Source organism: Gymnodraco acuticeps, unplaced genomic scaffold (genome assembly GCF_902827175.1).
Source record: "Gymnodraco acuticeps unplaced genomic scaffold, fGymAcu1.1, whole genome shotgun sequence".
Classification (NCBI taxonomy): domain Eukaryota; kingdom Metazoa; phylum Chordata; class Actinopteri; order Perciformes; family Bathydraconidae; genus Gymnodraco; species Gymnodraco acuticeps.
Genome location: NW_022990590.1, coordinates 6890168 through 6918139, shown reverse-complemented (window position 1 = coordinate 6918139; position 27972 = coordinate 6890168). Strand labels below are relative to the sequence as shown.

Here is a 27972-nt window from a genome sequence, read left to right as displayed (position 1 = left end):
TACCGTTAGACATTTCTAAAATAATGCCCCTGTACTGCCACCAGATGTCACTGTTGAGACATTGTTGTACTATAGGAGCAAGTCTAGATTAACAGTATATTTTATGTTTCTCTATGGAAATATTATATTTGTTTTTGGGTTACCATTGAAAGTAACACTAACATTTGGGCATGGAAAAGTAAGAAATCCTGCAGTGTTTACCCATGACTCTTTGGCACAATACTACTCATCACACAGGGTCCAACTGGAGGCTTGTGCCCTCACGGTACACAGAAAACTAAAACCCCAGGGACTGCAACATCACAAGCTGTTTGGGGCTCAGGCAAAATGAGAATCAGGTGACTCCCAAACCCCTGTGGAAATGTATGCACTGTCTTATTGATCTGAATGGGTTCACACAGAGGACATCCTCTGTACTTCACAGAATGTTAAAAGGGAGGAGACAGGATCTTTTAGCAAAAGAACATTTATTTTACAGAAATCGTAAACTTCAGACAGTCGGTTGATCGTTGCAATTTCACATCAAACAGCTTGGCCATCATTAGCTTTAAATTAAAAGATGACCCATGAAGAGATTAACAAAGAAAAAGTGAAAAATACTCTGGGAGATTTAAAAAATGTATCATGAGGTGAATACAAGCAGTCATCTTAATGTTGGGCAAACTTTTATTATAATAGCTTTGTCAGGATTACCAAGCGAGGTTTGGAAAAAATCAACGTTGACTTAATAAAAACAAAGAAATTATCTAACACCTCCTTTAATTCAAATCATCAAAAAATGACATGTTGAACAGCTGTATCAGTAAAAGATTACCAGCATACATCAATGAACACGTCATGTCTGTAAAGACAGAAAAGAAGAGGGAGGTGAAAGGCGTGGAGCTGGATGGGGTTTCTGGAATGCTACTTCGGAGGGTCTGTGTTGATGCCGTATTTTTCTTTTAGAAGCTTCAGCTGTTCCTCTTTCTTTTTTGTGTCCATCTTCTGGAAAGCCTGAAAAAGAGTTGATAAACAGAGAAACACATTAAAATAAAATCATTCAAATATGTGCATTTAGTCTTGTTGAACCCCAATGCATTTTGTGCACGGTTGGTGTTTTTTCACTTGTAATGTTTCTGTATAATATAGGGCTGTGCGATTATGGCAAAAATCATAATCACGATTATTTGGGTCAATAATTGATATCACGATTATTTTGACGATTATTCATTGACCATTTATTGAACTTTAAAACAAATAATATTTTACCAATAAACAAGATCAAATATGTTGGAGCGCACTTCCAAAACCATACTAAACATATATTATTAATATGATAAATAAAAATAAATTAGACCAAAATAAATGAAATCAAACATGTTGCAGTGCACTGTCACAACCTACTGAAAACTCCTTAACATATAGCCAACATTTTGGTAAAACATATTCAACATATTCCACTCAGTTAAACGTTGAAGGCTGGCCCACCGTCATGGTCCAGAAGTAACAGGAAATAAATGTTGAACTACAATTTAAGACCAAATAAAAATGTTTAGGCCACCGTGGCAAATGCTGGTAGGGCTGCTCATGTCATCTCTTAAAGATTGAGCCTGTTTACATGGTCTGGTTTCAGAGATGAGCGCAGGCAGGTGACAATATTGCCACCTGTACTGAAGACCCTCAGCCACGCCCCGACACATGGGGTGACGCCGGCCAATCACAAAGCTTTGATGCGTTCAAGTGCATTATTCTGGCACAGGAAGATTATGTTACAGGACATTAACGATAAAACAGAATATTGTTGTTCTATTTTTAGACACATCTCGCGATCGACTGGTTGGGCACCCCTGGGCTAGACCATAGGTCTGTTGTGGTAGCAAAGTAGTCAGCTGAAGCCACATCTCTCTCAACTTCCCCACGGCATTTGTCATATAGCGCAGGCAGCGCAGACCTGCTGAAATAATACCGAGACGGCATCGCGTAACGCTTGTCCAACGTGTTGACAAGTTGCTTAAAGCCCTCTTTGCTAACAGTGCTAACTGGGCACATATCTTTAGCGATGTGAAATGTAATGGCACCTGTAATATCTCTGTGTCTCTGCGAGCTCGTCGCGTAGGCCGTTGCTCTGTACAATGCGTCCAGAATCGATGACTGTGATGATCTGGTGGATGAAGTCGAGCGGGCATCTGCTTTTTGTTGTATTACTGCCCGGTCGTATTGCACTTTGTGGTTGTATTTCAGTTGATTAAAGAGATTGGTTGTGTTAGCGTGTGGTGCCAACACAACCTGGTAACAAATCCTGCACTGTACTTTATTTTGCTCCACGTCGGACCCCTGAAAGCCAAAGTACTTCCAAATAGTGGAAATAGTTGTACCCTTCTTTTTAACGAGTTGCTGCTCTTGATCTGACATATTCGCTCGCGCTGAACACTCACAACACATGTCACTCCCACGTGGCCGAGTGGGCTTTTAGGGAGGGGCGAAAGCGCACCCAGCAAAAATAATCGTATTTTGTCAATTATGCTGTTTTCATAATCGTCGCAAGCCATAATCGTAATCGCGATTAAAATACGATTAATTGCACAGCCCTAGTATAATACATGAACTCTCTATCCAACTTTAGATCTGTTAGTAATACCATTTCGGATACTTTATTGGGGTGCCCCATTTCTCCGTTATGTCTCATGATTGAAGTTGTATTTTTAAAATGTTTGTAAATAATGAACTGAATTTAAATGTATCTAGAAATCAAATATCAACTTTGCACACTCGCAAATGCACATCGTTTTTCGTTAGACAAGTTTGGTACAGTGGTTTGTAAGGAAGAACAAGAATGTCAATGGTTGTGATAATCTGAGGTTATTTGGGAAAAATTGAGGAGAGGAGCCGTGTCTCCTGTACATGAAATTTGAAGATGCCTAGCAGGTGTGATTTGGTTGAAATGGTGTGGTTTGCTTATCCGAATTCTTTACTTAAATTTCATCCATAAAGAGAAAGGACGATGCAGGTAATTATGGTCAGTTTCTACTGCCTGAAAAACCCTGATACTGTAACACTGATACATACTCTGTTTGCATTGTAGTAGAGGACCACCAGGTAGCGGTTGCAGACGTTGAAACCTGACAGATGGTCGCAGGCGTTCTTGGCGTCGAAGATGTCTTCATAAACCACGTAAGATGTTCCTCGTGATTCAGGTGTGTTCCCTCTGAGAAGGGAGAAACAGTAGAAACACAAGAGTAGTGAACATTAGACCATCATGTGCAGATTCCCACTGGCATGAAGGGAAAATAAGTGGTACATAACGAATGTAAAATGTTGTAAATAATCTAATGACATACTCTGCAACCTAATCATAACAATCATACCTTGTATACATATAAGCAATTTAAAAAAGCATCCTTAAAAGGCTGATAAATGTATACTTAAATGAAATAGCTTTAGTGAGATTTACATAGGTAAGGAATCAGATTGATAACAAACCAATACAAATGATAAAAATGTCAGTCTATCTCTGTGTCTATAAAAAGCAGCAGTGAAATATGTCAAAGCTTGAATTACCTAGTAATATTTTCTATGTTTGTGTTTATTATATCTTACCTCATTTAAACCAATGACTTATTGAATACATTCAATGGAAACATTTAGTAGTTTAGGTTAGTTTTCCGTGTTAGTTTATAGTTTTTAATGTTTTCTGTATAAAAACTTGAACCATCTCAAATTCTATATCCCATTTCACATATCTCCATTCTGTATTATGATAGTACCAGAGTTGGGTGTAACGCGTTACTGTAATAATATTACTTTTGTCAGTAACGGAGAAGTGTAACACTTTTATAATTCAGTAATCACACTACAGTTACTAACATTGCCCGACACGCGTTACTTTTATAAAATCAGTAATCAAACTACAGTTAGCCTACTAACATAAAGAATGACTAGATTCTCCCTTTGACAGACAAGAGGGATTACCGCTGCAGGTTTATATTTACGTAACATTTGCGTGACTTGCGCGTCCACAGGCAGTGCATACATATGGCTCAGTCAACAGCGATAACGTTCGAGGGGTGGAGGTCTGCCCATTATTTTGAGTTTGTCCGAAGAAAGGACAGGAATGTGACGGTGAGGTGCAAACTGTGTCCAGGCCAGAAGCTGTTATCCACTGCTGCAAACACAACGTCAAACCTCAACAAGCACCTGCAAAAGACAACATGCTAACGTGAAGCTAATAGCTAAGGACCCCCGAACACAGAGTGAGGATGTAAACAGGGCAGCCCCCTCCGTCCGCAAAATGAAGCACCCTCCGCAGTCTGCGTGATCTGCCTGTAGGGAGGGGCGGCCCTGCGAGTAAAGTAACGCGTTTATGTAGAGAGCAACGAAGTAAAGTAATATATTACTTTTTTTTAAAGTAATAAGTAATATATTACTTTTTTTGATTAACGACCCCATCTCTGGATAGTACTTATTACCATTATAATGGAAACCCACCGGTTAAAAATAAATGTATGATATTGTATGCAAGAATAATAGTGCAGGGTTCGACATTAACGACTGCCCGGGGCCATCTAGTATTTAGCTCGGGCAATGAAGCCTCACCTGCTGGTTGCCCGATCGGGCAATCTATTATGCCAGTATCATGTAGCTCGGGGATCAGTAATGAGTGACCCGACAGTAAAACTAAACATATCTATAACTAGTTCAGGTAGTTTGAGAGGTCATTAAAATAGCTACGTGTGATATTCTAACCTGAAGTGTGTGTTTTGTCCGCTCACCGCTGCAGGTGATCATGCAGAGCTGCATGTCGAGTCTCGACTCGTCAGCAGCAGCTGATCTCTCTCTCCCGTCAGATTAGACTTCACTCGCGTTTATGTCCATATCGATCAGATCCAGCTAGTTCTAGCTAATGATATGACTACCTGCTTATTAAAAGACACCTAAACAATAAGAGTTGCTATGCAACTGGGTGAGGCCACAAAGTATAGCGCAGCATTATGCATTTGTTTACATGCCCACCGGAACCCCGAGACATTACCAACAGATCAACGCACAATCAACCCATCCAGGACATCTCTTTCTCCATATTAAGTGTTAGACATTAGAATTGACTATTCTTGTCTGTCACATAAGTGGCGCAACTGAAGCGGTATTGCGCTAAAGGGAAATTATTTTGACCGAAGAGATTTAGATTTGCCGGCTAACGGGAACTCTGACGTCGCCATTTTGTGTGCTTCGCGGATGCGCTCGGCTCCTCTCGACTGCTGCTCGGTCAGCTTCCGGATGAGGAGGCATTCGTTCGACCAACTTACAGTAGATAACATTACAAAAAATGTTAACAGGGGCCATAATAGTGTAAATAATGTTTGTTTTGGCAGTTATAACTGAATGTAATGTTTTCTACTTGTTTTTTGCACTGTAGTGAGATGTGGCCTAATGTCCTATCTGTTCTTAGATCTGATGCATTGTCAATATTAATAATGATCACATTAAAGTACTTCCTTTTGCCATGGTGGTAATCAAAAATCCTGCTGAAAGCTACCTTGTATTTTAAACACTTACGTTCTGATTTGACGTATTGGTCCATATTTCCCAAAGATATCATACATTTCCTCAGCTGTGATCTTGTAGGGAAGGTTTCTGATGTACAGGATTCTGTTCACCTCAGGAGGTAATCGTATCTGAACCGCATAACAAGAAAAAACAGAGGAGTTAACGAAGATGTATATAATAGTTATAAAAGTAGAGAAGTAAAAGCAGATGTAATGACATTTAATAATTGAAAAACCGTCAAACTACTACTGAAGCAATGTCAACCCGCTCATAAAGTTAATCTTCTTAAGTTTCTCCTCTTATAAAACAGCTATTTTGCACAATTGTAATGTGTATAATAGAATCCAATGTCTATAGATTTATTTTTCTGTAGTATATTTCTGTTGCTTGATGAAATTGTCTTTTAAAGATTATTCAAATGTATTCAGTATTTTCTTTATATTGTCTATTATTTATTTTAGATCCTCTAGTGATATGTTTTTTCTACCGTGAATTTGTATATACATGCTGTTAATGTTTTATTATATTCGTATCTTATTCGATTTTTGAAATATATTTAAAAGATATGTTAGTCATGTGTAATGCAAAGAACACCTCTGCTGTGACGAAATAATGTCTGTCTATCAATTTATCGAATTGTAGAGTTTTGTAACGTAAACATTATTATAATGTAACCTGTAATGCAACACTTTGTTGTAGTTATTTGTCTCGCTTCTGTGATAACTCAAGCATTCCCCCATCTATATATGAAATAAACGTTTCGAAACACAATTCTTAAAACCCCATTAACCACATTTAGCAAGCACATTGGCCATTTCGAAACACTGACTTTGAATGGTTTAAAATGTTCATGTTTACATTTCCTAAACATACGTTTTCAAATCGCACCAAATAGGTCAACGTTTTTGTAAGAAGTAGAAGTGTAAATAGCAAGAATGTGGAAAGTTTTAACACAGACAGTGTGATTGTTTTCAATCCGTTAGCATGCTAGCGCTGGGTGTCGCTAACTACTAGCCACACCAAGCTAATATACATAGTTATATTCCTCAGTATACAACAGCCAACTCGTTTACACTTACATTAGCACGTTTTGCTGCTTGCATAGCCATGGTGAAATATGTAATGTGTAAATAAGACCGCTAAAAGAACACACACGCAGTTTTCCGAGCTCGCTTCTGAAGAAGTCAAAATGGCAGCGTTGTTCAGTCGATGATGTTATTCCGGTTTCCGGTTGAGAGACCGGCCAAAAGTGAAGTTACGTTTCTTCTTCTTCTTCTTCTTCTTTAGTGTTTATTGGCGGTTGGCAAACCAACTTGCATTACCGCCACCAACTGGACTGGAGTGTGGACAAGAGACTATGCAGAAAACAATAAACAAAAGAAACAAAACAAAACAAAGGACCAAAACTCTAGTCTAGATTATTTTAAATGTATCAATTTATTTTAGCAATGTAATAATCTCGCAATATATATTGCCTGATGTTTTCCCTAACAGCCCTGATAGCGACAAGTCATGGAATTTTGCTTTCTTCAGTGTGTGGAAAACATAGGTGGAAAAGCACATTTATCTGAGGAGGCCTGCAAAGCAGTAAAACATGCTCAACAGTTTCTGGCTGGCTACAGTGTATACACTTTCCGGTTGGATGCTTTCCTATTATACTTAATGTATGATTGAGACCTGTATGACCTATTCCCATCCGAGAAATGACATTTTCCTCCCTTCTTTTAAACCCTACCTTCCTTCCATCCCCCACATACCTTTGCATTTTATAAAGATGTCTTCCTGTATCACTAAGATCCCAATGTTCTTGCCATGTTGTTTGTGCATATTTCTGAATTAATGTTTTAACCTCCGCTTTGCTGAGTGGAACTTCTATGTCTATGTTCATAATTCTGAGTGTTTGTTCGGCCAGAATATCCACCTGTTCATTACCCTCCACACCAACATGAGCAGGAACCCAGATGAAACGAGTTGCTATGCCTTTGTTTTGCTTTTTATATAAAATTAGAAATATTTCATTTATTATGTCCATTCTAAATGAAGATCTGCCTGATCGTATACTTGATAATGCTGAAAAGCTGTCAGATGCAATTACACTATTATGCAGAGGTGTGGACTCGAGTCACATGACTTGGACTCGAGTCAGACTCGAGTCACACATTTTATGACTTGAGACTCGACTTGACAACATCACAAAAGACTTGCGACTCGACTTGGACTTGAACACCAATGACTCGGGACTTGACTTGGACTTGAGCCTTCTGACTTGAGGTGACTTGCTACTTTAATTCAGAGGTCTCCAACACGCCGATCGCGAGCTACCGCTAGAAGAGCAGACTCCCGTCGGGGAAAGCAGAATCTTCAGCCGCTCCTACTCTTGCTGAGAATCCTTGCAGGCAGGGGCGGGTCTTTATTTAGCTGGGCCACCATGCGGCCAATCATATGCGAGGACACACTAGGATCATACCATTATGTGAAAGAAGGGTGGGGGCACAGCATGTGCAGAGCGACGGGGAGACGGGGAGCCGGATTTAAATGCAAGTGCGTCGGAAAAAGTCAAGAAATGAGCGAAAACCGAAAAAAGAAGCAGCATCTGGTTGCTTTTCAATGATATTGGAGAAAGCAAAGCTGAGTGCAGGATTTCTAAAATGAGAATAACCTTCAGAGCAGGGTAAACACTCAGGATTTATTGTCAGAGGTGGGAGAAGTTCAGACAATTAAAAAAAGTTACAATCAGGGTTCCCGCGGGGTCTTAACAAGTCTTAAAAAGTCTTACATTTGATAATCAGAATTGAAGGCCTTAAAAAGGTCTTAAATATGATTCAGAAGGTCTTCAAAATTATCGGATTTGAAAGGTACTTCTATGTTGCCATAGCGTCTAAATGTGTTTTGGGGAAATGTCCGGGCTGCAAAGTAACCAGTACGGTAATAGCCTTTCAGTTCCCCCCAACAATTTGTATTGAATTAAATCAACATGGAACCAGTAATCACTAACTTTGTTTCCCCCGGCCCCTTGTTGGAGAACACCCAGCTAGTAACCTAGCAACCAAGCTTCAGCTCATGTAGCCTATCTTCGAATCTACTTACAAATAAATATGGGGAAGTGTAAGTTCAACCGTATTTGGTTGGAAAACATCTAATTTAGTGCTTGGTTGAAACCAGTGGAGGGAACGTGTTTGAAGCCCGCTGCATCTTTTGCAAAAGAAATAGTGTTTGTTTTGCTAGTGGAGCGTTAGCTAGTGCAGCGTTAGCTAGTGCGGCAGCAGCTAATGCAGCGTTAGCTAGTGCAGCAGCAGCCAATGCAGCGTTAGCTAGTGCGGCAGCAGCTAATGCAGCGTTAGCTAGTGCAGCAGCAGCCAATGCAGCAGCTTCCGCAACAACACCGGGGGACCTCCGGGCTAAGTTTGGGTCTACGTCAACCCTAAAAGCGGAGGTGCTGTAGACGCTAAATACCGTAGCTAAACACCAATCATACAACAGCAACGATGAAATAGTGTAGCCAAGGCAGCAGAGCTCTGAATATAGCTCTTGTCACTCTCTCTGAGACACACACACACACACACACACACACACACACACACACACACACACACACACACACACACACACACACACACACACACACACACCACACACACACACACACACTAGGGCTGCTCGATTATGGCAATAATCAAGATTATGTTGGTCAATAATTAATATCACGATTATTAAATATGATTATTCATTGACTTTGAAAACATCCATTTATTGAACTTTGAAACAGATAATAATTTGAACAGTATCTTTTTAACTGTTGATTACCCTGAACGTATAATTCAACTGAAAAACCAATACAAAAATTTATTAAATAAATGATACATTACTAAAAAATTAATTAGATCAAATATGTTGTAGTGCACTGTCACAACCTAGTAAAGCAAAATAATCGTTTTTTACGATTATGTTGTTTTCGTAATTGTGGCAGGCCAAAATCGTAATTGCGATTAAAATATGATTAATTGCACAGCCCTAACACACACTCAAGCACACACAGACGCACACACATACACACACTTTTTGTCTAACACGCTAACACAGTTCTGTACTGTTACGCTGTTGTGTTCAGTCACTGTTCTTATGTTGAACATGAATACATTTACTTTGTAAGTGATTATGGGACATATTTCTTCTTTATATACATTTTCCTTCATACTTTATTGCCGTGAAATAGGTCTTAAATTCTATTCAAAGTGGTCTTAAAAAGGTGTTAAAAAGTCTTACATTTGAGTTGGCGAAACCTGCAGGAACCCTGTACAATAAAAAGTCCTGCATTCAAAATGTTACAAGTAAAAGTACAAAAGTATTAGCATCAAAATATACTTAAAGTACCACCTGCAGAGGGATCTAGATTCAGGTGTTCTTTTCCCCATAGAGACCGCCTCGCTGCACATTATCCCTTGCATAAAGATAGATTGTGGGTCCCTTATAACATGTTGTACACAGTAGAAATAAACATTCTGGTTACCTCAACATCAGGGATCTTATCCATTAAACTCCTTCTGAATCAAACCGTCACGGTAGCCTTACCTTACTGATCCCTCTTAAATTAGAAAAACACACGTTACTTTACCAGCAGAGAGAAAATGGATTATTAAATTATTAATGTGACTAATAAAGAGCAATTTGATTATTAAGTATTATTCTGTTGATCGATGTCATTACATTTGGTGAAAAACACATAATGACTTGTTTATGACTCGTTTTGTCAAAGTTTAGGACTTGACTTGACTTGAACTGGCCCATCCTGACTTGAGACTTGACTTGGACTTGCAAAACAATGACTTGAGACTTGACTCGGACTTGAGCGCAAAGACTTGAGACTTGACTCGGACTTGCAAAACAATGACTTGGTCCCACCTCTGCTATTATGTATTTCTTTCTCCTCTATCCATTTCAATGACAACACCAATGCCAACAACTCTGTGGTGTATACTGACACAAGTTACGTTACTGTGCTGATGACTGTATGTTAGTTAATACAGTACTTCACCGTGATGCCACTAAAACACAACCTAACATATCACGAATTGCTAATACTCAGTCTTTGGAGAAATACTCAAATCCTTTACTTAAGTAAAATAACACATAGGCTACTACTGTCTTCAAATGTGTTAAATGACTTAAATTGTCTTGTAAAAGTACGAAAGTATTAGCATATAATGTACTCCTACTGCAAAATGGCTAATTTCAGAATAATTTAAAGCAAAATTAAGGAAGAATTATCAGCTAAATGTACTTCAAGCATCAACGGTAAAAGTACCTGTTATGCAGGATGGATAATTTCATTATGGTATATTATTATAGTTATTATAATATCCTTTTTGTAAAATGTAAGAGCATTTTAGAATTGTACTTCGTCAATGAGGAGTACATTTAGATGCTTAAAATACTGTGTAGATTAGTAATACAGTACTGAATTGTATGTAGTTTTAAATGTAGCCAACAATGTAACTGTGACTATTAAATAAATGTAGTGGAGTAAAAAGCTAAATATTTGTCTATGATATGTAGATGAGTTGAAGTATAAAGTAGCAATATATAAGTAAAGTACAAATATATCCCAAAAAAGTACTTAAGTATCATACTTGAGCTAATCTACACACATCATTCACCTCCATACACTGCCTGACTTTTAGAAATTAGATCTGTTCTTCAAATCTGCATGAAAATCTTTCCAGATATAAATCTATTTTCACAGAAAGTTTTCACTGAAGCCAGTTAGATAACTGTGGGACAAAATCAGCAATGTACATAATACAATTAATGATGGCTTAATTTAATTTGGCTGCTATTGGTTCAGGTATTGTTCACTGTCACCCTGACCCTGTCATGGCAATAATATAAAAATTAAATTAAATGAACGGAAAAAATACAAATGAAATACTCAGGACATTTGACCAGAGCAGAGCCATCCTTAATGTCATCAGTAAAACCTGTGCTTATGACTTACAACATTTCCCCTGATGTTTGAAAATGTCCCGTAGTGGTAATATATTGTTTTCATGGACAGCAGTACTATGACCTCCTCCAGGCTGACTCTGAATTCAACAATTGGTAAGGATCATTTTGAAGTGCAGACTTGTATTATTTTACTTGATGTTCATGACATGTTGAGCCTAGAATGGCAACCAACATATTGGGAGTGGAGCTAGCCTACAGCGAAACACAAATAAAAACACCTTCAATAAACTCAAATAATATAATCTTTCCGTGTTATGTATGTTATGTATTAATTACTTTAGCAAGCTAGCCACAATGCTATACGGTGTCTAGCTAGTGGAGTGGTAGCTTCAACTCTTAGTAATGAAAAGTTATTTGTTTGTATTTATACATAAGAAGGAAAATCAAGATTGAATCAGCTTTAAAAGAGTTGGAAAGTGTAGTTTTCAAATTGTATTGGAGCTAAGCTAGTTACTAGCTTCATATGTGAGCTAAGCTAGGCTAAACAAACATAGCCTAAGATGACAAACAATATGAAAGTGTTTATTTTAATAACATTTTAAAGGACGCATTGGAGTGTATTTCTATATGTAATTTAGATTTATTTAGGCATATAATTGGGGATTTACAGTATCACATTACATTTCTATTCACACACCATGTGTATGTAATTACATGCTTGTAGAGCATTCAGTTTGTGCTATCTATATCTGAGATATCTTCTTTTTTTTGCTGTAATATGGCATTTGACATTTTTTGTGAATTTTTGTATAGGTGAGACCGAGCATTATGTGTTTGTTGTGTTCTAGAATATTTAAATGACGGAATGTGCCTTGATCTATGGCCTTGATACATCATTATTCTTACATTCTATAACTATATTTATCCTGTGCCCAGGTAACATTCAGTCTTAGTGAAGATTCAGTTCAGAAACCGAACGGTAACAGAGAGTTGAGTCTAACTTCTGGTTAAAAAAAAAAGAATTGGAAAAATAACCAAGATGTTTAGCGTAGATTGGTTCTGTGGTGCTTTTTCTTGCCTTTGTTGGAACAAGGAAAAGCAAAAACATGCCACAGATGATGTGGCTGTTGACAGCAAACACTGTCTCAGCTCACGTTGGAGGTAAGAACATTGTTAAAAGTTCATTTAATTGTGTCCTAACTAATCATTTATACACTCAGTTTAATTAGCTACCATTTTTAGTGTTTTGATGGATTACATTTGTTGTATTTAATCATTTAACTTTCATAAAAATAATACTTGCATATGGATAATGCTTTATAACTGGCTAAACATTTCCATCTGTGTTTCTCAGTAGAAAAAGTGCTGCTGCTTCTACAGTCTCAGCAAATACAGTGAAGGCTAGTAAGAAGAAGTCAAAGGAGAGTAGGTGTAGCGAGGTATGTTTGACAGAAAGTGTCAGAGCTTCATGTCCTTTAAGTCGACTCTACCATTATTATTTAGATTAGTTTATTTGTAAGTAACCACAATAACCAATATGTCTGACATTGTTTACTTCTTATTGTTGGTCTTTTCCCTCTACAGAAGAAAATAAATGTTGGAAGAAATGAAAGGTACGAATTTTCATCCTATATATTTTTTGTTCAGTTTTTAAATCATATTTTGTCTTAACTAATGTATTTTAGTAAATTATTTTACTCAGAAATCCCTGAGAGAAATGGTTATAACATCTGGGCATCAGGAATCCTCACATGTTTCTCCATCCTATTTTGTGACTATTGTGAACAAGTATTTAGTTTTACAATGACATAACCAATACTTTTTCTCTCTAGATCTGTGACCACCTTAACGGCCTCATCTACCAACACAAATGGGACAGCCAAGAAGACACGTTGGTGGAATAAGCTTTTTAAACGGGGCAAGGTATGTTTCACAAACACAGCCAGAACTCAACACTAACCAGATAGTTACTAGTCACGACTAAATGAGAGTAAAATCTGATACTGAAGTTGGTTTTTCCTCCAACAGGGAAAATGTCAGGTCTCACCGGCTACGGATACCAGCGCAGAACAGAGGAGGTAAGTACAATTATTTTATACTGCTTTCACTGTCTGTCAGTGTGAAGCTGACCGTTGAGCGGCCCAGACCAAGCAAGGAGGCAGAGGCAGAACGTCCAAAAATATAACCCGACGTGGGCATTTATTCAACTTGAGCACAGGACACAGGACACAGCCTCAATCCTGCTGTTCCTGTGCACACATCCTACCAATCCTGCTGTTCCTGTGCACACATCCTACCAGCCACAAGGATCTCACACACTACCCACCTCCCAACAGACAGGGAAACAGAGCCTAAATACACACACTAATCAGCACAACAAGACACAGGTGAGGGGGGGAGGAGACAACACAGGACACCAGGTGCACACAATTACCCGGCCTGAAGCAGTCAGTCCATAGTGACGAAGTTACCTTCGTCACAGTCAGGAACAAAGAAAGCCAGTCTTCAGCTCCCACACATAAAGTAGTGCTGAAAAGATTTGTCGTAAAATCCAGCAATTAGTCAGCACTTTTTGATCTTCCTGTTCCCTCATCGTGAAGTTAATTCGTGTTTTTGTTAATGGATATTTAGTTTGATGGCTGAAAAAAGGTCTGCATTTTACACAAGCTTAAAAGATATTCAAGTTTTGTTTTGAGACGTGAAATACGTACACTTGTGAATCTGTAATCTTTCTCACTTGGACATATGATCAATTGTACAGTACTTGGGTACACATGACGTCCATCTCACCTGGTTTAGATTTATTCTGGAAGGGATTCAATGTAATAAAGGACATTTTGAATTTTGTCACTGATTGTACCAATAACGAATAAAACATTACATGTCAATCTGTTTCTTCTTCCAGCAGCAGTCCAAAAGCACCAAAAGAGTCGAGCTCGTTTTCCCACCAGGATGAGGTGATGCCGTTTGTTCTGGATGAGGAGTTTTATGATCACCTATTTGATAGGGGCTTGTTGCCTGAGCCGCCATCCAAAAGCAAGACCAGCAGCAGACCTGCAACCCCTCAAGAGACAAACAAACAGGAGTCAATCTTAGAGTCTCATCAGGATGATGTGGTGCAGTTTGAAGACGACCCTTCTGAGCTTTCCGACAACCTTTCGGAGCTTTCCCACGACTCCCAGACAGAACTTTCCTGTTGCAGTCCTGGAAAACCTTTAATTTCTGCTTCAGAGAAAATGTTGTAGAAGAGAAGAAGAGTATATGGAATGTTAATGAAGAGTTCATTACCACGTGAATTCATTACAGAAGTGGCCTAGCCATGTGTGTTATATTCATGTAAAATGCTATTGTGGTTAACTAAGCACCTTGCTAAGGCTAATTATAAATGTTTGATTAGTTATGAGGAACAGTTATTGTGTTCCTTTATTCTGTGTAACTTTATAAGGAATGAGTTTGTAATAATTAACATGTAAGGTATATGCAGAATATACAGATGACTCACCTTATTGTGTAAAGAAAAAAGAATGTATTTAAGTTGATTTATTTCAATTTCAATTTGAGAGTTAATCTTGCATTTCTATGTCTGGCTGCTTCCTAAGTGATAGTACCCAAAATGTTCAATGCTACTCTGCCACGATTTCTACAGTGTGAAATAACAGGATGGGACTGTTATTCAAGTGATTATGGACCAATCCGCGGAGCCGTTATGTTTTTCTCAGCTGCAGCTCCACCGATTTCTCCGCCTGAGACGTCGGGACGCGGCGAGGCTGTGAGTCTGTGTGTTAGCACACACACAAACTCCCAGCCAGGCTGCGGATGTGTGTGTGTGCTCGGGCTGGTTTCGAGCTGGTTTCGGGCTGGGTTTTGCTGTGTCTCGCTGTCTCGCAGACGGCCACTGGGCTCACAGGGAGGGGAGGCAGGAGCTCCAACAAGCCGTTTAGGACAGAGAGTGAATACATATACTATACAGAGATGCTGTATGAGAAACCAATGTGATTTTGGAATATTGCACAATATACATTTATTTTAGTAGACCTCAACAATGGAATTATGATCAGTAGAAATGGCCATGACATGGGACCTTTAAGAGGCAAGATGTTTTTACTTATTCTTCTCCCTGATGGTTGATTTGCTTCAACATTATTCAGTGTGTGTTGTGTTGATAAAGACACTTTTCAAAGCGTCTTGTCATATTTATTGACCGTGTGGTTGTCTTTTTCCCTTACAAGAACCCCAAAAACTCCAGATGGCATCGGTGATGCTGTGAAGGCTAAACCCACCAACATCAACTGCTTGGGGTAGGTAACAATTCCGTCAAAAATGGGCTTTAGTTTATGATTTTTCAGAGAAGAAGAGATAATATTGACTGCTCATGTTGCGTTTTCAGACTTCCAAACCTCTCAAACACGTGCTATATGAACTCCAGCCTTCAGGGCCTCCTGACACTGGAGAACTTCGTCCAGGACTTACAGCACCAGAAGCAGGTCTGGGATCCATTATCTGACGCCCAACTGTTAAGGTACAGCACACACACACACACACACACACACACACACACACACACACACACACACACACACACACACACACACACACACACACACACACACACACACACACACACACACACACACACACACACACACACACACACACACACACACACCCACACACACACACACACACTCCTGTCCCCTTCAGGTTACCCAAATCCTGTGGAAGAAAATGGAATACCAGATCCAACCCTTCTATTTTTCCTACTGCAGAGAATTCCTAGCGATCAAAGACGCCCACACCTCCAGCGACATCAACAGTAAAAGGAGCCTCCTGTACTCATTCAAGGACGTGGTCTCTGTTCAGGCTCCAGAATTCTGCGACTACGAGCAAAAGGTGAGTCAGCTGGTTTCGTGTTTGATTATATCACCTCCTCCTGATAGTTTCTTCTCTGTGTATTAACCCCTCTGTATGTGTTCCGTGTTTTTACAGGACGCTCATGAGTTCATCACATCAGTCCTGAACCAGATGAGGAATCTGTCCCCACTTCTGCAGGACATCGCAACCTGCATGGGACAAACATACACCTGCCCTGTGGAACGCAACATGGTGTTCCAGATGGAGAACATCAGGACATGCAAGAGGTAAAACTATACAGAAAAATATCACAAAAACGTTTTTCCCCTAAGACACGCCCTGGTCTGGTTAAGCAGGTGGTTGTGTCTTGACCTCTGTGGCTGTATTTTTACACAAGTTGTTCCTTTAATATGCAGATGCGGAAAACAGTCGAGAAGAGACGAAGTGTTCACAAACCTGTCCCTGGATCTGTTTCCTGGAGTCTCGGTGGAAGAGATGCTTCAGGAATACCAAAAGGTAAGACTCGCCCGTCAAATCCTCACAGCCTGAACACACACGTTATGTTATTTTGTAATGTGTAACACTGTTGTGTTGTGCCTATCCTGTAGGAGACCAAGTTGGAATACAAGTGCGAGTGCGGAGGAAGAACATCTGGCCAGAGATCAACTTTTAAGACCATGCCAAAGTGAGTGACATCATCATTAATCATGAAAAACTGCGCCACACTATCCCAAATAAATGATTTAAGTTCATGATAGAAAACCGATTAAAAAACATAGTGATCGATCCTTAACCATCTTTTTTTTTCTTCTGCAGAGTGCTCATCTTGCACCTGAAGCGTTTCTGGTTCACTTCCGACTACAGGATGGAGAAGTTACACTACGCTATCAAGCTGCAGAGCAACCTGCAGGTGTCTGGCAACGAGGTAAAAAAACAAAAGTCACCTGAAAACAAACAGAAGCATCAGGCCAATTGGGAAGTGAATACATGTGTTTTTGCTGCTGTTTTATGTGTGTGTGAAACTAACTCTGTGTTTCTTTCTCAGGTTGACACTTGCTACAGTCTGGTCAGCACTGTCAGTCATCTAGGCTCAATGTTTGAACAAAGATCTCTCTCTTTCTCTCTATCTCTTTAGGACACTACATCTGTGACAGCGTTCATCCCGACGACAGTCCAGACAAGCCAACCGACAGGTGGCTCACCTTCAACGACTTGGAAGTCTTTAAAACAACAGGAGTATCTGTGTGTAAGCAGCAGAAGGAGTCGGCCTACATCCTGTTTTACAAAAAACAGGTAAGAAGACAGCACTGATCACAACCTACAATAAGGTCCAGGAGATAGAACCCATCAGTGTATTTACTCTGAGTGTTTCTGTATTCTCAGGAATAGGAGGTGGTCCAGCAGGAGTGCCAGCGCCCACAGATCTAACGTGGGGCGGCAGAACAGGTGGAGCCAGGTGCAGACAGATCAGCGTCTTATGGATGTCCACCGAAGGGGGTTTGCAGTACCTCGTGGATTGGGAGGGATATGGTCCTGAGGAGCGTTCAGCCTGCCCCGTCGTCAGATTCTGGACCCTAGGGAGGGATTTCCACGCCTCTAACCTGAACAGGACACAGTTGGGCGCTAGGTGGAGCTCATAGAAAGGGGGGGTGGGGGGGGGTACTGGAGTCTGAGCAGCCTCCTACCAGCTGAAACCCTTCTTTACGGACACAGAAAGTCACAGGAGTAGTTTGAAAAAGGTTTATTGTAGAGATAAGGCTGGGTGGATCAGAGCTGAGATCGGAAGTCCGTGGTGTGAAGGGGAGCCGGATGGAAAGGAATCTGGATCTGATGTAATGGGTGGGGTCTGAGCTGTCTACAGGGGCTGGAGTAGAGCAGGCAGGACTGCAAGGGAAGAAAAGACAAACAGGATCAGGCAAGTAAATAACGAGGTAAGACACAATCAATGATCATCCTGTGTATACTGTCTGGCGTCTTCTGGATGTTCGCTGTCGGGGCTGCAGTTTGCAGTATCTCGTGAATTGGGAGGATATAATAATAATCATTATAATACTACCTGACACTTATATAGCACTTCTCTAGAAACTATATATATATAGATATGGTTCTGAGGACTGTTGGACGTGGGCGCCATGAGGCTAATAATAACTGGCTTGATGTATAGACCGACGAGAAGGTTCTACGATATGGGGGTAGGAGGCTGGTAGGAGGCTGCTCTGACTCCAGCACATCTGCAGAGAATCAAAGATAGGGAGAACCACTCAAGGAGTGGCATTGATAACCCAGGGTAGTGAGTCAAAAGTAGGTCAACAGAGTGGATGTAACAGTTTCCCCCCGCTCTATAATAATAATAATAAATTATATTTCTATAGCGCTTTTCTTGAACCCAAAGACGCTTTACATTTGGGAGGGAGGGAGACAAACAAAACAAAAACAAAACAAAAAAAGAAACAAAGAAACAAAACAAAACAGAAAAGCAGTCAGGAGGAAGTTGGTTGAGAGGGGGGGGGCTTATGGATATACAGAGTTGAAGAGATGGGTTTTGAGGCGGGACTGGAACAGGGTGAGGGACTCAGACTCACGGAGGTCTTGGGGGAGGGAGTTCCAGAGCTTCGAGGCTGCCACAGAGAAGGCTCTATCCCCGAAGCTCCGGAGTTTGTCCTTGGGGATGGAAAGCAAACCGGCTGAGATGGATCTGAGGGACCGGGGTGGTTGGTATAGGATGAGGAGGTCAGTGAGGTAGGGGGGGGCCAGATGGTGGAGGGCTTTGTAAGTGAGGACCAGGAGTTTGTAATGGATGCGGTGTGAAACGGGGAGCCAGTGGAGTTATTTGAGGACCGGGGTGATGTGATGCCATGATTTGGTGTGGGTGAGGAGTCTGGCGGCTGCGTTCTGGACATGCTAGAGTCTATTGAGGGATGTAGTGCTGATGCCGTAGAGGAGTGAGTTGCAATAATCAAGGCGGGAGGAGATGAAGGCGTGAATGAGTCACTCAGCTGCAGGGCGGGTGAGAGAGGGACGGAGTTTGGCAATATTGCAGAGGTGGAAAAATTTGATTTTTACAACTTGACGGATGTGGGGCTCAAGGGAGAGGGTGGGGTCAAATATAACGCCAAGGTTGCGTGCCTGGGTGGAGGGGGAAACAGGGGTGCCATCAATGGTGAATGTCAGGTTGGCGGTTTTGCTGAGGGTGGATTTGGAGCCGATGAGGAGGAGTTCAGTTTTATTGCTGTTGAGTTTGAGGAAGTTGTGTTGCATCCAGGATTTTATTGCAATCAGACAGGATTCGATGTGGGTGAAGGGGGGGGGGGGGGGGGGGGGGGGGTTTGTGGGGGGATTTTGTGCTGAGGTAAATCTGTGTGTCGTCAGCGTAACAGTGAAAGTCCAGGTTGTATTGGCGGAGAATCTGACCAAGGGGGAGGATGTAGATGATGAAGAGGAGGGGGCCGAGTACTGAACCTTGGGGAACACCTTGGGTGACTGAAGCTGTGGCAGAGGAGTGGTTGTTGAGGGAGATGAAGTGGGATCTGTCAGAGAGGTAGGACTGGAGCCACCTGAGTGCAGTACCTTCAATACCAATATCCTGGAGTCGGGTAAGCAGGATGGTGTGGCTCACGGTATCGAAGGCTGCACTCAGGTCGAGGAGGATGTGGATATTGAGGGAACCAGTGTCAGCAGAGGTGAGGAGGTCAATGAGGACTTTGATGAGTGCTGTTTCTGTGCTGTGGTGGGGACGAAAACCAGACTGAAGGGGTTCAAAAAGCTGGTTGGTTTGGAGATGGCGGTGGAGTTGTTTGGAGATGATGCGTTCTATTGTTTTTGAGAGAAAGGGGAGGTTGGAGATGGGGCGGAAATTACTGTTGAGATCTTCATATTAGAATGAATACTAAAAACGAAAGTTAGTTATAATCAAATATAATCAATTATATTCTTGTATAACCCACAATGAGAATGCTTCATATTTTAGGTTTTTCTATATTTACAGTATAAACAAAGTGGTGTGTTAAGTTGAGTGTAAGGCAAGGCAAGGCAAGGCAAGTTTATTTATATAGCACTTTTCAACACAAGGCAATTCAAGGTGCTTTACAAAAAATGAAAGACATTAAGAAAAAGGCATTTAAAATCAGTCATTAAAAAGAAAAGCTAATAAAATAAACATTAAAAGAAAAAATACATGGATAAAAGTTTCAGTGCAGTCTAAGATATGAATAGTTCAATTAAACATTAAAAGAAAAAGTACATGGATAAAAGTTACAGTGCAGTTTAAGATATGAATAGTTCAATTAAAAGCAGCGACAAAAAGAAAAGTCTTCAGCCTGGATTTAAAAGTAGTCAGAGTTGCAGCGGACCTGCAGGTTTCTGGGAGTTTGTTCCAGATATTTGGAGCATAATAACTGAACGCTGCTTTACCATGTTTAGTTCTGACTCTGGGGACAGAAAGCTGACCAGTCCCTGAAGACCTGAGAGATCTGGATGGTTCATAATTTAGCAGGAGGTCAGAAATGTATTTTGGGCCTAAGCCATTCAGTGCTTTATAAACCAGCAGCAGTATTTTGAAATCTATTCTTTGACACACAGGAAGCCAGTGTAAAGACTTCAGAACCGGAGTGATGTGATCCACTTTCTTAGTATTAGTGAGGACTCGAGCAGCGGCGTTCTGAATCAGCTGCAGCTTCCTAATAGATTTTTTAGTGAGACCTGTGAAGACACCATTGCAGTAGTCGAGTCTACTGAAGATAAAAGCATGGACAAGTTTTTCCAAATCCTGCTGTGACATTAGTCTTTTAATCCTAGATATATTCTTTAGGTGATAGTAGGCTGATTTAGTAACAGTTTTAATATGACTGTTGAAACTCAGGTCAGAGTCCATGACTACACCTAGATTTCTGGCTTTATCTGTTGTTTTGAACATTGCAGACTGAAGCTCAGCGCTAACTTTTATACGTTCTGACTTGGCTCCAAAAACCATTACCTCAGTTTTATCTTTGTTTAATTGGAGAAAGTTCTGACACATCCAGTCATTGATTTGTTCAATGCACTTACTCAGTGTTTGAATTGGAGCATAGTCTCCTGGTGAAATTGTTACGTAAATGTGTGTGTCATCTGCATAGCTATGGTAACTTATTTAGTTGTTTTTCATTATTTGAGCCAGTGGTAGCATGTAGATGTTAAAGAGAAGAGGCCCCAAGATGGAGCCTTGAGGAACCCCACATGTCATATTTGTCAACTCAGATGTGTATTTACCTATAGAAACAAAGTTGTTTCTGTCCTTTAAGTAGGATTCAAACCAATTTAGAACTGTTTCCGAAAGTCCCACCCAGTTTTCCAGTCGGTCTAGTAATATGCTGTGGTCAACAGTGTCAAACGCAGCACTGAGATCTAATAATACTAACACTGAAGTTCTGCCACTGTCTGTGTTTAAGTGGATGTCATTAAAGACCTTTACAAGAGCAGTCTCAGTGCTGTGGTTTGGTCGAAAGCCTGACTGGAACACATCTAAACAGTTATTTAAATGCAAGAAATTACTCAACTGTTGAAAAACAACTTTTACAATGATTTTACCTAGAAATGGGAGGTTTGATATGGGCCTGTAATTGTTCATTACTGAAGCATCTAGATTATTCTTTTTTAAGAGCGGTTTAATGACTGCAGTTTTCAGGGCCTGTGGAAAAATACCTGAGTGAAGAGATTTGTTTACTATATGAAGTAGATCTGAGGCCATGCAAGGCAAAACATCTTTAAAAAATCCTGTTGGAATAATATCAAGGCAGCAGGAGGAGGATTTCAGAAGTTGAATAATGTCCTCTAGGTTTTTATCATTAATCTGATGGAATTGTGTCATGGTGTTTGAATTAATGTTAAGTGGACATAGAGACAACACATTTGCTGTTCCTGATGCAGAGGCACTGACTGCTTGTCTGATTTTCTGAGTTTTGTCAGTGAAAAAGGAGGCAAAATCATTGCACGCCCTGGTGGATAGAAATTCAGAGGCTACTGACACTGGGGGGTTAGTTAGTCTGTCGACGGTAGCAAACAAGGCACGTGCGTTGTTTTTGTTTTTGGTAATGATGTCAGAGAAGAACGATTGTCGTGCGTTTTTCAATTCCAAATTATAAAGGCCAAGTCTCTCTTTATAGATTTCAAAGTGAACCTGGAGATTTGTTTTTCGCCACCTGCGTTCAGCTTTTCGACATTCTCTTTTTTCTGTTTTCACACTCATGGCCTTTCTCCATGGAGATATTTTCTTGCCAGACACTTCCTTTACCTTAGTTGGAGCAATGGCATCTATAACATTTTTAATTTTTTAATTAAAATGATCTACTAGCTCATTTACTGAGATGTTAGCAGGGGCAAGTGTGGAAGAAAAATTCTGAGTAAACATTTCCCTAGTATTTTCAGTTAAATATCGCTTTGTGGTTATCTCTTTTTGAACATTTTTGTGAACAAAAATAGAGCTCTCAAAGAAAACACAGGAATGGTCAGAGAGTGCAACATCAGTCACCACAACCTTAGAGATATTCAGACCCTTTGAGATAATTAAGTCCAGAGTGTGCCCCTTATTGTGCGTGGGCTCCGTCACATGCTGAGTCAGTCCATAGCTATCAAGAACACAAAACAGTTATTTTGCCCCTCTGTCCTGGGGGTTGTCAACATGGATGTTAAAATCACCAACAATGACTAGACGGTCAAAGTCAATACACACTATAGACAGCAGTTCAGTAAAGTCATCAAAAAAGCTTGCACAGTATTTGGGTGGTCTATAGATATTTAGGAACAGAGCTCGAGAGGAGCATTTCAGCTGAAGGGCCACATATTCAAAATAATCAAAGTTTCCATACGATGTCTTCCTGCATTGAAGGGAATCATTGAACAGAATAGCAACTCCACCTCCTTTCTTATGCATTCTTTCCTGACTCATAAAACTAAAGTTGGGAGGGGTTGATTCGATAAGAACAGCTGCACTGTTATTTTGTTCAATCCAAGTTTCTGTTAAAAACATCAAATCGAGATTTTGCTCAGTGATAAAATCATTGATTAAAAATGTTTTTCCTGCCAAAGACCTGACATTTAATAAAGCTAGTTTAAGTTTGTTTGTAAGGCCTATAATGGTTTATGGGTGTCACTGATAAGGGAGAAGGCAGTTTATTCCCTCTCCCCTCACAGCAGTACACAAGGAGGGGGGCTCCTGACTTAAGGAGAAATACATTGAGGCCTCAAAAAGGTTATTATGTCATAGCCGAGAATAATATTTTGCAAGTCCTGCAGAGTAGGAATATGCCATTGAATATGTCTGGTCATGTCCAGTCCTGTACATCAGAGGCCATGCCCAGTTTCCACAAATATGGGTATGGAGGAGGTGTCTTAGGTTTTTCTATCCTGTTTTCGAGCATAAAGACACTGGCGGATGGGGAGGAACTTTCTTTTTGGAGAGAGCAAGAGAGAGGGGGGGGGGGGGTTCCCCTGGTGTACTCTCTCCCGGTAAAAGCTCTCTCCCTCAGAGCTGGGTTAATAGCTCTCGGTAAGGTTCTCTCAGACTTAAATATCTCTCGAATTACTTGAATGAGTGGAATGAATTGATGTGTGTTTGTGAGTATTAGTAACCGCCACCTGTGAGGATCTTCCTCCGAATACCTGCGGGAGATAGGTGTGTGTTTGTGAATGTTAGTACTAACCATCTGTGTCGGATAGGAGTGTGTTTGTGAGTATTAGTTACCGCCACCTGTGAGGATCTTCCTCCGAATACCTGCGGGAGATAGGTATGTGTTTGTGAATGTTAGTACCCGCCATCTGTGTCGGAAAAAAGGTATGGAATTTATGTGAATTGATTTGGTGAATGAAAGGTTGAATGAAAGGCTTTTTATTATCACCGGTCTTTTATGAGGAAATACCTCTAAATTATATCGGGAGATTTTAAATGTCACAACTGAATTGGGCAGTTGAAGTTACAAATTATGGTAATAAATGTAAAACTGTGGATTAAAGTTTCATATTAGAACATTATCACAGCATGATAGGTTTAGTATGATTATAATGTTGTAAAGAGAGAGAAGGTAAAAACCCTGTATTAGTTTGGACCTATTTTTCTTCAAATAAACTGATCCCACCTTTTGGATTGGGACAACTTAAAAGACATCTGCGCTCTCCTCTCCTGCTTCAAAGGTAAGATTGCACCCTGCCACGCTCACACTTAGGTAGGGCCACACCTAATTTACTGATATCAAAATCATTCGGGATCACTTAAACAGATTTAAGAGAGTTGTCTGAATTGAAACAGCAGTTAATTGAACCTGGTTCTTCGGGGAGTTAATAGAGGTGAGTGTAGTAATAAGGATGCCGCTTAAATCACATTAGTATGCATACAAAGTGACAGGTGGTCCCGCCCCCAATTATGCTAATGAGCTAAGTCCCGCCTCCCTTTATTCGAGGTGTTATCACATGTAGGTGTGATATCACAGGTAGGTGTGATATCCTTTGATGTGAGGGGCGAGGTGTTATCACAAGGCGAGTGTGATATGCCCCCCTGTAGTAGCGCCTTTGTTGTCTAATCTAATTAGCCTTAGATGTCTGTCCTTTGCCCCTTGTAGTAGCACCTTTGATGTTAATCTATGTGTTAATTAAGGCAGTCTCTTTGAAGTTGTGTGTGAGACTGTCTCGCACCCCGTCCCCTCGCACCCCCGTCCCCCTCCCGCCCCTTCCTGTCACCCCTTCCTGTCACCCCCCCCATGTGAGGGGTGATGTGTTCCCATGTGTACAGCCTTTGTTGTCTAATCTAATTAGCCTTAGATGTCTGTCCTTTGATGCACCCTTGCAGTAGAGCCTTTGTTGTCTAATCTAATTAGCCTTTGATGTCTGTCCTTTGATGTGAGGGTTGTTATTGGTGAGTAAATAACAGTGTGTTATTTTGAAAATAATAACAAATTAGAAGGAAAAAAAGATTTAAAAATACAGATTTCAGTATTCTGAGGCTCTGAGCCCCATTTATTTTCCTCACAGACGGCAACAAAAGTCCGAAATTATACGATTTAAAATAAAAGCAATAATTGTGGCTTGATATTGAGTAAGAACATGTTTTTATGAACCACACAGCTTCCGGTCTTCCACGACCCGACCGGAGAAAAAGACGTGCTGCAGGCACGAAACACATTACCAGTAGAAATACATTGCTTTTAAAATCGTGCTGTGCAACACGAAACAAAGGGGAAAATCGTGTTGGTGAACACGAATCAATAGATTAAAAATCGTGTTGGTGAACACGAAATGCCATGAGACTGGGTTGAATTGTGCTCATCATGTTGATTCGGCCACAACAGAAAAAAGAAAAACAAACTCTCGCTCTCTCCAGAGCGGCAGGTCAGCCAAAAAGGCCAAACGGGCCGTTGCCCGGGCAACATTAGCCCGTACCTGTGCACGTCCCTGCATACACCTGAACATCAGCAGGAGAGGACTCTTTAAAGTAAATACACCATAAGGTTAAAATAAGATATATATGTTTAGTTGTTTATGATGAACAGGGTTCAAGGACTTTTGGTGCTTCAAGTTAAGCTCCATATTTTTTCTAGCTATTTAAAAAAACAAATTTTTTCACGATTTATTTTATTATGAAGATATAGGAACAATTCTAGAGTCTTTTATAGTGTGTATCTACTATCTACATGTTTGTAATGTGTATATCTACATATTTTTAATGTGTATATAATATATAGGCCTAGTAGTTATATCCAGTCAGCTTTATCGTATGCACATATGTATAAAGTGTATACATGCTACTAGTACCCTCAGTAAACCATCCCGACGACAGATCTGTACCTTCACCACTCTATGGAGAGTTTCACACAAACAAATGTGTTAGGCCTACTTCACAGTTTTACGACACATTTTGATTTTTTTGATTTGCAAAATTATCTTTTAAATTGACAAACATCATATGTGTAATTCGTGGCACAATTCAAACGGGATCGAAAGATAATCTTTCTCTCTCCATTGATGCATCATTTTTCCGAAATAAGGTCCCATGGAGGTCCACCGGAAGGGGAGGGACTTCGCCACTCTATAAAGGTGATTTAACAAAATACACCTGCAGAGCCTCAAGAGCCTTTCTTGTGCTGGCAGACACATAGAAACAATACACCTGTACCCTAGTAGCATGTATACACTTTATACATATGTGCATACGATAAAACTGACTGGGTATAACTACTATATATTATATACACATTAAAAATATGTAGATATACACATTACAAACATGTAGATAGTAGATACACACTATAAAAGACTCTAGAATTGTTCCTATATCTTCATAAGAAAATAAATCGTGAAAAAATTTGTTTTTTTAAATAGCTAGAAAAAATATGGAGCTTAACTTGAAGCACCAAAAGTCCTTGAACCCTGTTCATCATAAACAACTAAACATATATATTTGGAGATGGGACAGTCCTCAGTCGCTGAAATAATGACTGAGGACTATAATACTGAAATAAATACAGGAAGATTCTTTTGGCTAGTTGGGACATTTCTTTCCTGAACAATAAAGGATTTACCTTTTAAAATCAAATATGTATAGCACAAATGCGGCAGATATATTAAGGATTAATATTGAATATATTTCACTTTCACTCAAGAAAGCAATTAAAGCTTTAGTGTTCATACATAATATATTAGGGAGGATATATTTCTTAAGGGCCAGTGATACATTATTTGTTTTACTTTTCTCAATATTATTGTAATTATTATTTACTATATACCCTTGGTATGGACAGTTTATGTTACATAATATTAATGTCCATGTTTTCTTGAATAAATACATTACAAATTAAAAACGGCTGTTACTAATATAAATTCACTATGCACTATAGTACGCCAACATTGTGCACCGATTTTTTGATTATTTAATTAGATAAACATATGTGGTCTTAAAATCTCTGATAACGTCGAGTTAAAATCAATGTATATCTCCTATCTGATGTTGCGTTCAGGAGCTTTAATCTGCTTCTGGAAAAAATTGATATATGATACATTTTAGCTGGGACTAGCCTGGTCAAACTATTGATCTGCACTATCAGGATCAGAGTCATACTTTCATTTGTCAGGACCTCTGGCTTGGGGAAATAAATGTTATTTTTTGTTAGCTAAGGGTTTTAAGTGTACGGTTTATTGTGTGAGTTATTACATTTCCTATTTAATTTGGTGATGGTGAGACAGCTAACAACAACGACACATCCGGGTCAAAGATGAAGATAGGGGAAAAAACGTTGGGCGTTGTCAGCACGTGCATGGTGTTAAGCTAAGCCAGCAGTTGCTAACATCGGTTTGCTGTGGAGTCAGTTTAATTTGAGGTTCCGCTTTAACAAATCCTAAACGTCTGAACGGCTCGTCAGTCACAACAGTGTACATCAGTAGAAAAACACCGGGACTGGACACATGTTGGCTCTCTAGCTTGATTTTATAAAGTGAAGGCGGTGGGAATAGGTTAGCGCCAACGTGGCTGTGTGGATCTGCGAGGTCAACGTGGTAAACCTGTGCTACCACAATCATCGTGAGACTAGACGGGCTCTTCTGAAATACATCGGGTAAGTAATGTTTTGCTTACTGCTAGCTATTTACCGCTAATTAACTGTGTATATCCGTAATCTTGTTTATCTGCAAACAGTTTTA

General features: G+C 40.0%; 3 protein-coding genes across 4 annotated transcripts in view; 2 read left to right on the top strand and 1 right to left on the bottom strand.

Moving 5' to 3' along the window:
* Positions 1-448: 448 nt before the first annotated feature.
* On the bottom strand, positions 449-6804 carry sf3b6 (splicing factor 3b, subunit 6). Its single transcript, XM_034228439.1, has 4 exons — positions 6603-6804; positions 5533-5651; positions 3046-3184; positions 449-993 (listed from the first exon to the last, which is right to left on the bottom strand). The coding sequence occupies exons 1-4, from the start codon at positions 6630-6632 to the stop codon at positions 904-906; spliced, it is 378 nt and encodes a 125-aa protein (XP_034084330.1). The 5' UTR covers positions 6633-6804; the 3' UTR covers positions 449-903.
* Positions 6805-13499: 6695 nt separating this feature from the next.
* LOC117554234 (ubiquitin carboxyl-terminal hydrolase 37-like) lies at positions 13500-17706 on the top strand. The gene is made up of 11 exons (XM_034228559.1): positions 13500-13544; positions 14418-14707; positions 15696-15764; positions 15854-15985; positions 16233-16356; positions 16453-16604; positions 16734-16833; positions 16926-17002; positions 17134-17242; positions 17453-17563; positions 17701-17706. The coding sequence occupies exons 1-11, from the start codon at positions 13500-13502 to the stop codon at positions 17704-17706; spliced, it is 1215 nt and encodes a 404-aa protein (XP_034084450.1).
* A 9847-nt stretch (positions 17707-27553) lies between these two features.
* tdrd6 (tudor domain containing 6) overlaps positions 27554-27972 on the top strand; it is a 54273-nt gene continuing 53854 nt past the window's right edge. For both annotated transcript variants that reach the window (XM_034228576.1, XM_034228575.1), the window contains exon 1: positions 27554-27887. The gene's annotated coding sequence lies outside the window, so the exon portion shown is untranslated. The remainder of the gene's footprint in view (positions 27888-27972) is intronic.